The sequence below is a fragment of the Mandrillus leucophaeus genome, unplaced genomic scaffold (genome assembly GCF_000951045.1).
Source record: "Mandrillus leucophaeus isolate KB7577 unplaced genomic scaffold, Mleu.le_1.0 Scaffold588, whole genome shotgun sequence".
Lineage (NCBI taxonomy): Eukaryota > Metazoa > Chordata > Mammalia > Primates > Cercopithecidae > Mandrillus > Mandrillus leucophaeus.
In genome coordinates, this window is record NW_012106341.1 from 2,101,206 (window position 1) to 2,117,098 (window position 15,893).

Consider the following 15,893-nt stretch of genomic DNA (forward strand, 5'->3'; position numbering starts at 1 on the left):
TAGCCTGGGCGACTCCGTCTCAAAAAAATAAAATAAAATAATAATAATAATAATAAAGGACTATTGCAGCAACTATACAAGAGACTTGTTTATCAGTGTTTGTATATTTCTTGTAGTTTACAGTGCTTGTACTGTGAGAAGACCTTCAGGGACAAAAATACACTTAAAGATCACATGAGGAAAAAACAGCATCGTAAGATTAATCCTAAGAACAGAGAATATGACCGATTTTATGTCATCAATTATTTGGTAAGGCTTTCTTTTCATAACTTAAAATTTGATTGCAGTACTGCAAACAAAATCTTTCTGAGGACCAACTAATATTTGAATAAGCTATTAATGCAAAGGTCAAAATGTAATTGAGGGGAACATTCAAGTAGTGATTAGCTTTAAAATGGTTAGAGTACAAGACATTGGATTTGATTTGTCTTTTATTTGACAGTGTTTATGTAGTAAAAATGTCATGTCTCTAGAACTCACAGTCATCTTGACCAAAAAAAAAAAAAAATACAGTATTTGGATATCCACATACCATCCCCCATTTCTGTAATATCTTTTAACTTGGGACCAGAGACTCCTTTTTTTTTCTTTCTTTTTTTCTTGAGACAGAGTCTTGCTCTGTCGGCCAGGCTGGAGTGCAGTGGCATGATCTCGGCTCACTGCAGGCTCCGCCTCCTGGGATCAAGCAATTCTGTCTTGGCCTCTCTAGTAGCTGATATTGCAGGTGCGTACCACTGCACCTGGCTAATTTCTGGATTTTTAGTAGAGACAGGGTTTCTCCATGTTGGCCAGGCTGGTCTCAAACTTCTGGCCTCAAGTGATTCACCTGCCTCGCCCTCCCAAAGTGCTGGGATTATAGGTGTGAGCCACCACACCTGGCCAGAGAGACTTCTGTATTCTGTTCAAAAGAAACTGTTGAGTACTGGATGTGTTAGGTGCTATGCGAAATAATTCTTTAAAAACAATCTCTTTGCTCTTTCCCTTTCACCCCTACAGGTGTGTATCTTTATCATTCTCTTCAGACAGTTTATTTTTAAGGGAAGTTTCAAGGAAACCAAACCATTTTACCATGAAATGGGATTTTTATTTGTTGGCTTGTGGGGTAGACTAACCAGGTGACCATGCCAAGGATTTTAAATGTGTTGATAGCTCTCCTTCCCCAGAAACCTCAATGCCGTTTGCTGGCCTCTGTAGATTTCAAGAAGAGGCATTCAAATGGAGACAGTAGGGGTTGGGGGAGAGGCATTTGGAAATATGGGAGGGTATTTTTGATAGACAACAATGACTGGGGAGTCTTACTGGGCCTGCCTTCAATCTACTGATTTTTAAAATATATATATTTGTCATACATTTTTATATATTTTTTATATATGACAAATGTGTATGACTACTCATATAAAAGAAGAGGTTATGTAACTTTCCAGAGGAACTGGAAGAAAAATGGAGAGTTCTGTTTTGAATGAGCATTTTTCTTAAGCAAATGGAAATTATTTTTTCTCTCAGTGTAAATAAATTAAAACCCAAACCCACTGGTCACAAAAGGCTAATTGAATATAATCAGCCATTTTATCTATTAGATAGAAACAAGCATATCCTGAATTATGCTGGAAATCTCTGCTTTAGGGTAGAATTTTGTCTGTTCTAACTAATCCTTGTAGTGTTAAATTCCCCTTGAGAAGCAAGTTTAACATGTGTTTGAAGATTGACTCTAAGAGGTTGCCATGGTTTTCTACAAATGTTTTACAACCAGCTAAAGGCAAACGTACCCTTTGAGCCCTTCCATCTTTTCTTGAAATCACTCAGTCATTACTTCCTAGAGCAAATGCTGCTTCTGGACCCAGCCCAGTCTAATAGGGAGTGGACTTCAGTGCTAGCTCTAAGAAATATTCAGCTACTGCATCTGGCTATAGGAGCAATTTAATAGTTCTTCCTTCTGGGGCTCTTTTAAAACTAATGTTGAAGAGCTTGAGACTAGCAGAACATTATATAGCTGGAGGTTTTTACTTTTTAGAGGAGACTTCAAAGGATTTGCTCACTCTTATTCTGCCAGCACTTTTAGAAAAGTATGATACTTCATTTCCTGGGCATCAAGTAGGGTAGCTGTCAAAACTGAAATCATCTGACAGGGCCGGCCATCTCTAGATGAGCGTGCTAGATTGTGCTGCTCACACAGGGCAAGGATTTGATGTGGCGTGGACCACAGATTTAGAGAAGTGTTTCAAGAGAAAGTAAGGACTTTAACAATGTACAAAATGACAATTAAATTACAACTTTAGAGTCATATTGATAGAAGTCCTTTTTTTAACTAGCAGCTATTTGAGTACTTATAATTTGCAGGCACTATCCTAGGTATTTATATTGAATTATTTAATTCGAGTCACATTTTTATGACACAGGTATTGTCATTAAGCCTGTTATAGGTAAGGGGACTGGGCACAGAGAGGCTGATTTTCCAAAGGTCACATGGCTAGGGCAAATTACTTATCCCGGGCATCAGTTTCCTTCATTTTTACAATTGAGACAAGACTAGTACCTACATCTGATGCTTTGGGTTGAGTATTTTGGCCAAGTAATGGTGATGAGTTCATAATGATCTGTTCACCCACCCTTGCCTATTCTCTTTTGTAATAACTAAAAAGTGAGCCAAGGTCAAAGTAAAGCTGACGTTAATCAGCACTTTAAGGCTGTGCTCCACAATCTTAGTCTTCCTAGCCCAATTCCGATTCCTGTTCCTATTCCCTGTTTTCTATTCCCTATTCCTATGTGAAATTCTTGCTGAGGTAAATAACCAAAAACTCTTATGATCAACAAAAAAAGAAACCCTAAAATGTGTTACGATGCCTTAGCATTGTGGAAATGATGTAAACACCTTTGAAAAGGAGGGAAGAAACCTATCGGCTTCACTAAAGACATACCCATGCGCTAAACTAGAGGGGTGCTCACCAGAGGTATCAGCCGCAGTAACATTCGAGGAATAGTTGAGGGAATACTGTTACAAATTAAAAGTATAATAATATATAGAACAAGTGTATAAAAAACTGTCCCAAATACTAAGAGTAGAGGTAGAGAAAAATAAAGGCCAATGTCTTCTCAGTATCATTTTAGTATTATTCCAGACCTCATTAAAGAATAATATTTAACGCGAAGAACATGAATAATAAATCGATATGAAGAATAAATTCTAAATTTTACTTAAACAATAATGACAATATTTTATTTAAAAAATATGTATATATTCCCTTGTTATCCCTCTGAGGGAAAGGGCTGACATGAGTGTGGGCAAAAGATAGAATTGTTTATCTTAGTAATCAGTGTTAATACATTATTTTATTGATGTCATACATTCTACATACATTTGAGTGCCTTCCAGCTACCAGATGCTAGAAGAGAAAGAAAAAATATTGTAGATAGAAAGGCTGATTTGAGTCACTACTTTCAAAGAGTTCAGGAGTCGGTATGGAAGACCACCACGTAAGCACGTTAGTTTGAACCCTTTGTAATGGTATATCAAAAGTCAGCGTTTGACCTCTCCTATAGCAAATATATGCAGTCATTGAGTCATTCACAGACAGAGCTCCTCACTCCACTTCAAATGCCATAGAGACTGCCAGCGCAACAGTGATGGGAGCATCCAGGATATCCGTGGCAAGATACACTCTAATAGGCGGCAGAAGTAGGAGAGCCAGTGGACAGAGGGGCTGCTTTTGGCTTTCTGAGCTCAGCAAATTGACAAGTTCCGTTTTCCTTCTTAGATGAGATAATTTCTGTGCTTAATCATTCATATCAGTTTCTGAATAATTGCAGACTTGCAAAAACATTAAAATTCGTTTGCATAGTCTGAATTATCTACTTCAAATTCTTGCTTTCTTTTCTCACAAACAAAAGAGTTCAGCAGGTAGTGAGGATGGGTTGGAGGTAAGGTGCCAGTTAGTTTCACATTTAGATAACCTTTCCTCAGAGGGCAACAGACTGCTTAACATCAAGGCTTCAGCTGCATATTCCTACGATGCTCATGTTTCAAACCCTGAGTTTTTCTAAAGGGAATTGGTTCTGCCATGATTTTTATCATTCTTTGATTTAAATTTTTTTTATTCTTAAAGTATACAAAACCACTTATAACAAAAGTAGGCTTTTAACTGATTTTTCATAGTTTTTTGTAGTTCTCCCTAGTGAAATTATTTACGCTGAAAACGCTTTCTGTTTCTGATGGAGTTTTGTGTAAGCACACGGAAGTGACTATGTATTAGGGCAGAAGTGTGATGGGTGAAGGGGATCTTTTTCTTCCATGTTTTTTTCCACCCTCTCATTGTTCATGAGCCATCTGATGCAGGGCTTTGAGGGGGTGTCTGAACATCTTTACTGATATGCCTTCCAAACTTTGTTTTTCTTACATTCTTTGCTTTCCTGACATGATTCGTTAGCAGGCATAGTGTCTTAATTAGAGAGTTACATGGTTTTTTTGGTTTGTTTTTTGTTCTTGTTTTCGCTTTGGGTCTTGTTTCTATAATAAATCGTATCTTTTTTTTTTTTTTTTTTTTTTTTTTGAGACGGAGTCTGGCTCTGTCGCCCGGGCTGGAGTGCAGTGGCCGGATCTCAGCTCACTGCAAGCTCCGCCCCCCGGGTTTATGCCATTCTCCTGCCTCAGCCTCCCGAGTAGCTGGGACTACAGGCGCCCGCCGCCTCGCCCGGCTAGTTTTTTGTATTTTTTAGTAGAGACGGGGTTTCACCGTGTTCGCCAGGATGGTCTCGATCTCCTGACCTCGTGATCCGCCCGTCTCGGCCTCCCAAAGTGCTGGGATTACAGGCTTGAGCCACCACGCCCGGCCAATAAATTGTATCTTTAACTGTACCAAAGCAGAGCACTCTAGGAAACTGGGCCACTGTCATGTGCAAATTACTTATTTCCTAATATACTAGTAAACATGGACATTCATTTTCCTCTCAGGTGGGGTAAGTGGTTAATGCTGTATGGCCTAGATAAATCTCTACATATTGTACCTAACACTGAGGAAGTTGCAAAATAATGCTTTGAGTTTAGAAGTTTAACAGTGGAAGATATTTTTTGTTACTTTTGGCTCAAAATACTCATTGACAAGCAACATTTGCCCTTATCATTCAGAATGATCAAATTACAGAAGGCCCGTACTTTAGTAATACCTTGCATCAATAAAACCATGACCTTAAGTCCAAGTACAGAAAAACCAAGTAAGGCATGAAAGATTTAATTCATTGCCCAACTTTCTAATAAGCATCTTGTTGGTAGTGTTGAGGCCATTTTTGGTGTTCCGTAATGAAGTTCAGACACTTCCTGATGACTCTGGGAAGCACATTATAGAGTCCAAATTAACCCTCTCTAATGACGTTATGATAGATCTCTATATATTTAAATGTATGCATCATTTAGCTGATAGATAATGACAGCTTCGAAACCTCTCATTAAGTTGATAAATTATGGATTTTCTTTCTTCCCCTAAATCATAATGGCACTCATAGTTCTTTGTTTTTAGCTAGATGAACACCTTTATTTGGGGGGGGAAAGACTCCGTAATTGAGTGAATTTTGGTTGTGTTTTTCCAAAAGAAGGATATTGAACAACAAAGCTATCTGTGCTTGTAGCAGGTCAGGTGGGCTTGATTCTAACCATAGCTTAGCTGCTTGAAAACATATCCATTAGTGTTCCTACCTCTCTCTTTGTGACACTGTCTGCTTTTGCGTGGCACAATGGGAAGACTGAATAGAAAGAAGACAGGGCAAGAAGAGAGGAAGAAATGGCCCAAGGGGAACAAAAGAAATGATTGGGCCAAAATAAATCATTCCTACTCATCACTCCATAAAGTTTTACTAGCACTATGACTAGGCTTACCAGACATAGCCCCAAAAGAGTGGAACTTTTCCACTGATGGTAAGGGATAAAAGGGATTTTAGTAGGTACTAGAGCACCTACTCATGCCTAGTACTATTTCTTTATAGACAGTAACTCACTCATTTAATCACCTTAAAAAAACCTTTTAAGGTATAATCTAACTTGACCTCAAATGCATTTTTTTATTTTTTAGTTCTAACAAATTGAATTCTACTTTCCAATTCAACTCAAAAAATAGTTTATAGTAATAGTACCCACTATATGCCAGGCTCTGGAAATGTAACAGTGAACAAAGGCCATTAGAATCCCAGAGATTCTAATACACTTTCAGAGTTGAGAAACACTGGTTCAAATTTAAGAGAAAAGAATTTGATTGAAAGGATATTGCTACTTCTCTAAAAAATTATCACATTAAGGTTTCAACTTCATATTGCTTTTGCACTGTCATTAAGTCAAAAAAAGTGTTGAATCAAACAATCATTGAGGACTGTCTGTATATCCTACTTGTACTGTTTCAAAACCATTTAACCATGGGTGGTTTGTTTATTTTTTTTGGTTTTGGTTTTTCTTGAAGTTCTGCATACTCTCTCCCTTCTCTTTCCCCCAATCTCTCTCATCCCTCTGTTCTTCCTACAAAGGAACTTGGAAAATCATGGGAAGAAGTTCAGTTGGAAGACGATCGGGAGTTGCTGGACCATCAGGAAGAGTAAGACTTGTTATTGCTGCTAGTTAATTGCAGTGTTCCAGGAGTAAGAAGACAATGCTTTAGTTTGTTTTAAATTATGAAGAGGGAACCTAAGAAGAAAAAATACCTTCTCTGAGCCATGCATCCCTTCATGTCATGTGGCAGAAACTTGAATTCAAAATAACTTTCACATAAAAATTCCTAAAGACACTGTTATTCCAACTAAATTAAAGCTATTGATTGAACACACAAGTAATACATAATTCAGAGAAAAATACATTCCAAAATGCTTTGCCTGCTCAGTTGGTGCTCAGACCTTGAAGTGATACGATCTTTGAACTTTCCGTGTTGCTGTCATTGGAATAGAGAATGTAGCTGCATTGAAGTTAATCCTGTTCTGTGTTCCGGCCATTGATGACTAACTTTAAACATTCACAGCTTCTTTGCTTGAAATTATAAGCTTGAGAAATGTTCTTTTCAACCTAAAAGGGTTTCTTATTTTTCATCTTCTTTCCAGTCAAAGCTTTTTGGCCTTTTTTCTCTCTCAGGATTTTAAATTATTATTATTTTAAGAGTGAAGTAAAGCTCAAAGGTAGAGAGCTGCCATTTGCTGAATTTTCTTGATGCATAGAGATTCAGGCAGAGAGTCTTCCAGACTGAAATAAAAACATCTTTCCCATTAAAACACACTAGTTGGAATGTTTAATGGGTGAATGTTGAAGTTTTAATGACACAAAAGGTTATAAATAGTAAGTCATGACCTGAGCCAAGGCTTGTGGCTCCCTCCTGGATGGATAGAGTTAAGGAAAATGTTTCCTGTTTTCTAATCGGGAAGCTTCTGTGCACATTGGGTTAGGTTGATCTTGAGAGTCTTATCAGTGATCATTTCTGAGCTTGCCATGAGAAATTCTCTCATCTGAGTTTGCATGGGTGTTCCTCATCTCCACAACTCTTCCCTCCTAGCAGTTTTCCTGGTTTGGGAATGATAAGAAGTTGGTAGTATTTCAAAAAGGTAAATGCAAGGAGCAGGGAAAGTGGTAAAAGGGATCTTGTATCCTTTTCGAGTTCGCTGTCTACCACCAGATATAACACTTGCCCAGTTTTAAATAATCAGTATTTCCCTCGTGAAAGAGACACGGTTTGCCTTTGTAAAATACACTATTTGTCATGCAGAAACACATTCCCAGCATCACACCTCACAGCGTGTGCACTCAGTGGTTGTGGTTAATGAGAGAGAGCATCACATTTTCTGAAATGTCTCCTTTGCAAATTAAACCTCATTGTCTCAGGATGACAGTCCTCTGACTCCAAACTGAGATAGAGACTCAGAAGAATGGCAAATAGGAGAAAATGGAGCAGCACCTGTTCGCTATTTATATTAATTTCATGGTGCTGCTTTGAATTTCAAAAGCTGTATCAGAGAGTCATAATATGATGTGACAGTCTTTACCAAAATGTCAGAGTTGAAAGAGATTGGCAGGGTTTCTTAGTAAGAAGAAAGTAATACCAAGTCACTGTGTAGTATACTCTCTTAATGAAGGGAATGTCTGTATTTTCTTTTTTCTTTTTTAATTCAGCGACTGGTCTGATTGGGAAGAACACCCTGCCTCTGCCGTCTGCTTATTTTGTGAAAAGCAAGCAGAAACAATTGAGAAATTGTATGTCCACATGGAGGTAAGATACCTGTATTTATTTGAATTTTGTTTCATTCTGACAGGAGAAAGCTGGTAGTTGTTGCACCCTCATCTGCTTATACTTTAGTTTCTCAATCATTATTCCAAACACAAGAGACAGGCCAGGTCTGTCGGGGAGAACCAGAGCTCAGCGCAATTTAGTTAGTACAGCTGACTGAACCTGAGTGAGCTGTTTGTTAGTGTGAGATTTCTCAGACCACTGATGCCATCTCACCTTTGAGATGCTTACAAGATCATTCTGGCTCAGCAGGTGGGACAAGTTCTGAGTCTTTTTTACAGTGCTGCTTGTGCTGGTGAATAGGAGAGCAAGAAGGGAGAACATTGCCATTTACAAAGCCCCCGGAGGAATGGGAAAAAGGAGGGTGGGTAGAGAGGGTCTAGGGCATGATCCTACACTTCCTTCAGGTGCCAGCATTTGGAGAGAATAAATGAGGGAGCATTCCTAGTGTGGGCTTTCCCTTCTAGATGCCATTTTTATGTTATAGTGAAGCTTGGAGCTAGCAGTTCTAAACCTTTTTCACCCCCGTATACCTGGAGAGGACACACACCCTACACTCTGATCCTTAGCTGCACAAGGCGGATAGGGAAGGGGAACATCTAATGATTCATGACAGTATCACAGCTTGTGGGCAAAGGGCCGATTATAATAGAAAAATATTACTGGATGATTCTGGTATCTCTCCCTCCCCTCCCTGCAGCCACCTCTGCCAATAGCGGACCATATTCTCTGCTTTCACCCACTTTCACCTCACCCTTATTCAGAAATACTGTTCACCAAAACTTACTTCTCACATCTTAGTTTAGTAAAATAAGGACCTAGAAAGCGCTCAAAAGACCATAACCTTTTACCCTGATTTTAGTTTCTCTGAAAAAGGTTCCCACTAGTATGTGTGTATAATTTCCTGTGTTTAGATTTAATTCATAATATCTTAATGTCTTTGTATTGAAGGCAGCCTTAGTATGCCTATCCTGTGTAGGGATTACCTTTTTGGCATCCTTGACAGGTGTCCTTAACCTCTGCTGGGTCACTCTCAGTGATGACATCACCAATTCCTAATCATCCTGCATATGGTGCTACACTAAATGCCATCCCAATGAGTTAAATGGTCTTTATCCTCTGTGAGATTGTAGGTTAAAACATTGACACAGACAATTGCCGGTGTCAAACAAGCAAAAAAAAGTCTGCATTGTAAAAATAAAAAGAAAGTGTGATTTATAGGAAGGTGTGAGTGAAGAGAAACTTTCAGGTTTAAACAGTGTATTTGACAGCATAAAATGAAAAGCAGAATTTGTAAAAATTACCTATGTGGGGCAAAGAACCTATATCCATAATTCTAGTCCAAATGAACAGTACAATAGAAACATATCTTACTTATACTTTTATCACACTGCAGAATTCATACATAGACTTCTACATTTTTAGAAGGCTACAAAACGGATACATTGTAAATTATAAAAACTATAGATATAAGCTATGAGCAATTATAATGTTGTTGTTGTTGTTTGAGATGGAGTCTTGCTGTGTCACCCAGGCTGGTGTGCATTGTCGTGATCTCAGTTTACTGCAACCTCTGCCTGCTAGGTTCAAGCGATTCTCGTGCCTCAGCCTCCGGAGTAGCTGGAATTGCAGGCACCCACCACCACGCTTAGCCAATTTTTGTATTTTTGATAGAGACAGGGTTTTGCCATGTTGGCCAGGCTGGTCTCAAACTCCTGACCTCAGGTGATTCTCCCGCCTCAGTCTCCCACACTGCTGGGATTATAGGTGTGAGCCACCATGCCCAGCCCAATTACAATGGTTTAACTGATTGACATGACTTGTTTGGACTATGCTGTAAAAAGAAGTTGGGTATGGAGGGAAGTAGTTAGACTTAGAAGACTTTAAAAGCAGAAGATACCAAACTCAGACTGAGTTTCTAAACTCCTGTGAATAAGTTGTTTATAACTTCAGCCTGAAAGATTAAATAATTCATTTGCTTACAAATGTATTCATTCCTTTTTTTAGGATGCACACGAATTTGATCTTCTCAAGATAAAGTCAGAACTTGGTAAGTTTGATTCAGAAGTGTTTTTCTGTGATGCTTCATTTTTTATAAACCATCCTGTAAACTATGCCTATGTTCAGTAGCTACGATTGGAGAGCGCACCACCAAAACATGTCTCTCTATATATGGTCTTGACAGAACTCTCTGTGAAGCAGTGATGCTCAACCATAACAGTCAAATATGGTTTTTGGTTTCATATACTCCTTCTTCCTCTTTCCTACATATACGACTGCTTCAAATGGAATATAAATTAGTGGTTAATAATATATCATAAATTGCAGGGGGCTAGTAGAATATGGATTTTTAAGTCAAACTAGAGTTCAGATTCCAGCTCTGGCATTTACTGGCTATCTGACATTGGGCCTCGGGTCAGAAAAATGTTCTGATGAGTGAGTAATGTATGGTAAATGCCTACTGCACTGCTCAGCAGTATAGCTAGGATTGTTTGTTGTAGGTGTACCCAAATGTATCATTCTCAGTATCACAACAATAGAAGGATTTGGGGCATTAGGACATAAATAAAGTACTGACTTGCTAATAGATCTAAGACAGTAAAAAACTTACTTCTCACATCTCAGCTCCATCACTGTTTTCCTGGGTCCTTGGATGTGTTACTTTGCTGCTCTTATAGACATGTATATACATTGCATATATAATTAGCTTAGTAGTCAAGCACATGGGCTTTGCAGCTGACAGCTATCTATGCGACCCTGGGCAGTTTCCTAATATGTAATGTAGATATGATACTACCTATCTGATAGGGTTTTATGAAGATTAAATGTATTAATACACAGAAAATTATTAGAATAGTGCCTAGCTCATAAGCCCTATGTAGATATGGGCTGTTATTATTTGGTATCTATTATGCTTTATAATTGTACTACCTCTTCAGGTTGATTAAGAAAAATAAGTGGCTTCTTTAAGAAATTATAACAGTGCAAAAAATGGGTCTGAACAGTTGTCTAATGATTCTGTATTTTGTCATTTTCAGGATTAAATTTCTATCAGCAAGTGAAACTGGTCAATTTTATTCGGAGACAAGTTCACCAATGCAGATGTTATGGCTGCCATGTGAAGTTCAAATCCAAAGCAGACTTAAGAACTCACATGGAAGAAACTAAACACACTTCGCTGCTCCCTGATAGAAAGACGTGGGATCAACTGGAGTACGTACTGCAGAACCACATGTGCACTTCTTTACTCCCTTTGATTTTGTCCCTTTATTTAATTTATTTAAACTTACAGAAAAAAAGGAATACATGTTTATTATAAAAAGTATACATCAGTATAGTGTAGGGAAAATGTAAAAATCTTCAAAATGCTTATTTTTAAAATAATCCCCCTCTTACAAATGAAATCAAGTATTTTTCAGTATTTGTGATATGGAGATAGATACATACATAGAGAGATGAAGTAGATACAGATTTTTTAAAGTATATTTTATTAACAAAATATTGTAAATATCTTTCTATAGCCAGTTTCTATCTGTTGCATCCTTTCTAATGGTTGCCAAATAGCCATTGTATGGATATAATCTGTTCTGTTAGATACTTAGGTTGTTTCTTACTTTTTGCTATTATGATACAGTAAATATCTATATGCCTACATTTTAGCCACTTATCTAATTATTGAATTAAGCTGAACTACTAGAAATGAAATTACTATGTCAGAGTTTGTACACTGCTAGGACTTTTGGTATATATTTTGTATATTGGCACTTGAAGAAATTAAGCACTTGGTCATCTGTTGTTGGATTCCCAAGTATTCTTTGCCAGAACCTTCTGGACTGGTTCCCAAGTATCCTTTGCCAAGAACCTTCTGGACTGGTTCTCACATCATTCTGGATAACCTCAGTCAAGGGCTCCTCTGAAAGGCTGTGGGGTTCTAGCTGCCCGGAGCTCCTTCTGTTCTTAGGGAATAAGTCAGTTCCCCCAGAACTTTAACCAGAAATTTCTAGTTTTTCTCCTTCAGAAAATCCCACACTTGTGAGGGTATCCTGTTCTTATAATCCTTCTTATATAAATTAAGATTTGTAGTATTCCAAAAGTAACTTCAAAGTGTATTCAGAGAAGAAACCAGAATAACAAACTTCATATTCCGTAAGTGTTTCCTTTTGTGATTAGCTAGAAAGAAGGAACGATTAGGCTGGAAAACAAAACACAAGGGAGAGCTTATTATTCTCAAGTATTTGAAGAATTTGTGTTTGAAAAAATAACTATATTTGAAGTTTGTTAACTTATAAGGAAGAACTAGGACCTTTGAGTAGAAATAAAAGAGATGTCATTTTTAGCTTCATAGGAGGTGTATCAAACGACTAGAGCTACCCACTACTGGGGTAAGCTGCCTTCAAAGATCGTGTGTTTCTTACCATGATAGATGATCAAGCAGAGGCTAAGTGGCCAGCGGGCATCTCCAGAGGCAACTCTGGAGCCTGGGAGGTCCACGATCTTGGTTTACCAAATCTAGATAGTAGATTTGGTAAGGTTGATGTCAGCCAGTAAAAGTCAAAGTGAAAGCAATCAGAATTTGTCTCCAATATAGCCTTTGCAAAATGCTATGAAATTGTTGGCAAGGATACCTGGCAAAATTATAGTAAATGTGTACATTCAGCCACCTGAACAATGTATTAGTTTGGTAATTTAATACTATGTATCTGTGGTTGTTTTCAGGTATTATTTTCCAACCTATGAAAATGACACTCTCCTGTGTACACTATCTGACAGTGAAAGTGACCTGACAGCTCAGGAACAAAATGAAAATGTTCCCATCATCAGTGAAGATACATCTAAACTGTATGCCTTGAAACAAAGCAGTATTTTGAACCAGTTGCTACTACAAGAGTGCTTGAAAAACTAGAAGAAACTACCACAGAAGCAATTTTTCATGTTTTTCTTCTATGAGACAGGCATGAAAGAATAATTTAAATTTAAACATCAGCAAAGGATTAGTCCTTGGTGAAATAAACTTTTCAAAAACTAATGTTCTTTTCAAAAAATAAAGTAGGAAAATGCACTTATTAAGAACATGAAAAAAAATGAAGTAGGAAAATAAGATGAAGACTTTGTATTTTGGCTATCAAGTTTTATTGTGTGATCATCTTAAATGAGCTCATTTCATTAAACTCATAATTATCTACAGAAGGATATGTCAATTACAAAGAAATGAAAAGTTTGTATTATTTATAAACCTGATTTTTCTATCAGTAGTTTCAGTCTCCTCCCCAAGGACCTTCTTCATCCAACAAGTTACAAAATTTGAATGTCCTTTCTGTACTACGTTGGGTGACCTGTAAATGTAATGACCAAAAAAAAAGCCACAGAAGAAAGAAGAAATGGTCAAAGACCTGGATAATATGCAAATTGGCCATTATATTAGAACAATCAAGAGCTGACTGTATTATCATTACCGCTTTCTGCCTAGGGTAGCCAAATTCTCTAGAAATAGACATCAACCCAGTTAACTTCATTTTTCCCTGCAATGTGTCTATCGCTAACATTTAAATACTATTTTTTAAAGACATAACCACAATACCATTATGATACCTAAAAAAAATTAACATTAACTTAATATCATCTGTTTTCAGTTTTTCCCACTTGTCTCAAAATATGTGTTTACAATATTATCAGTTTCATTACTGATAAATATTGTGTGCCTCCTGATAAGATGCACTGAGGAGGGCAGAATATCACTTTTGTAGATTTATACCAAAAATGCATAACTTGGATATAATGAAGAAACAGTCAAATCCAAGTTTGAGTGGTATGGTAGCTCATATCTGTAATCCCAGCACTTTGGGAGGCCAAGGCGGAGGATCACCTGAGGTCAGGAGTTCAAGATCAGCCCAGCCAACATGGCGAAACCCCATCTCTACCAAAAATACACAGATTAGCCAGGCATGGTGGCATGCACCTATAGTCCCAGCTACTCAAGAGGCTGAAGCACAAGAATCGCTTGAATCCAGGAGGCAAAAGTTGCAGTGAGCCGAGATTGCACCACTGCAGTTCAGCCTGGGCAACAGACCGAGACTCTGTCTCAAAAAAAGGAAAAAAAAAAAAAAAAAAAATCCAAGTTTGAAGTACATTCTACAAAATAATTGGCCTTTACTCTTAAAAATCTTAAGATCATAAAACACAAAGATTGAAAAACTATTTGAGATTAAAGGTGACTAAAGATAGCATAGCATGATCCTAGATTGGATGCTAGACCAAGAAAAAAAAAGTTTTTCTTTTGCTATAAAAGACATTAGCAGGACAATTGGCAAAATTTGAATAAGATTTGTAGTAAATGTTATGGTATTGTTGTTAATTTCCAGATTTTGATAACTGTACTGTGGGATGAGAATGTCTTTGTTTTCAGGAAATATTAATACACACTGAAGTATTTAGGGGTAAAGGAGCATTTTGTTTGCAACTTATTCCCAAAAAACTAACATGGGTATATAGAGAATAATGAAGTGAACATGGCAAGATGTTAACATTTAGGGAATCTAGGTAAAAGTATGTGGAGATTCTTTGTACTATGGCAACTTTTCTGAAAGTCTGAAATTATTTCAAAATTAAAAGTTTTTAAAAATGTCTTTTTTCAGCCAGGCATGGTGGCTCACTCCTGTAATCCCAGCACTTTGGGAGGCTGAGGTGAGCGGACCACGAGGTCAGGAGTTTGAGACCAACCTGGCCAACATGGTGACACCCCGTCTCTATTAAAAATACAAAAAGTAGCTGGGTGTGGTGGCGGGCATCTGTAATCCCAGCTACTCGGGAGGCTGAGGCAGGAGAATTGCTTGAACCTGGGAGGTGGAGGTTGCAGTGAGTTGAGATTGTGCCATTGCACTCCAGCCTGGGTGACAGAGCAAGACTCCATCTCAAAAAAAAAAAAAAAAAAGTCTTTTTTCAGTTGGTTTGTTTAATCAGGTTCCAAGTGAGATCCATGCACTGTATTTGGTTGGTATGGTTCTTAAGGGTCTTTTAATATATGACGATTCACAATTTTTTTTAAAAAATGCCACTTATTTGTTAAAGCAATTGGATTATTTGTCTTGCTTTCTGGATTTGGATGATTGTATCTTCTGTATATTATTTAACATGTTCCATTATCATCCATTGTCTCCGTCCATTTCGGCTACTATAACAGAATACCTGAGACTGGGTAATTTATAAACAATTAGATTTTCTTTCTCACAGTTCTGGAGGCTGGGAGGTCCATGATCTTAGTTTAGTGTCCAATTCGAGAGCCCAGTCTCTACTTCCAAGATGGCACCTTGAATACTGCATCCTCCAGAGGGGACAAAGGCTATGTCCTCACAGGACGAAAGGATGGAAGGACAAAAGGGCCTAGCTAGTTCCCTCCAGCCCTTTTGTAAGGTCATTAATCCCAGTGATGAGGCCTCTGCCCTCATGGCCTGATCACCCTTCTGAAGGCCCCACTTCTTAACACTGTTGCAGCAGGAATTAAATTTCAACAGGAATTTTGGAGGGAACATCAAAACATTGAAATTATAGCAAACCCTTTTGTAAGGTCATTAATCCCATCCATGAGGGCTGCCCTCATGGCCTAATCTCCCTCCTAAAGGCCTTTCTGACCTTTCGTTACAGAGGGTTTTTATTTTT

The 15,893-nt window shown here is 37.8% G+C and overlaps 1 protein-coding gene across 1 annotated transcript in view; it reads left to right on the forward strand.

Moving 5' to 3' along the window:
* ZNF277 (zinc finger protein 277) overlaps window positions 1-13,492 on the forward strand; it is a 145,919-nt gene extending 132,427 nt beyond the window's left edge. Inside the window, exons 7-12 of the mRNA XM_011999206.1 lie at window positions 117-249; window positions 6,502-6,569; window positions 8,126-8,222; window positions 10,248-10,290; window positions 11,279-11,453; window positions 12,957-13,492. Coding sequence (XP_011854596.1) covers window positions 117-249; window positions 6,502-6,569; window positions 8,126-8,222; window positions 10,248-10,290; window positions 11,279-11,453; window positions 12,957-13,143 — 703 coding nt within the window. The 3' untranslated portion in view covers window positions 13,144-13,492. The remainder of the gene's footprint in view (window positions 1-116; window positions 250-6,501; window positions 6,570-8,125; window positions 8,223-10,247; window positions 10,291-11,278; window positions 11,454-12,956) is intronic.
* Window positions 13,493-15,893: the final 2,401 nt, after the last annotated feature.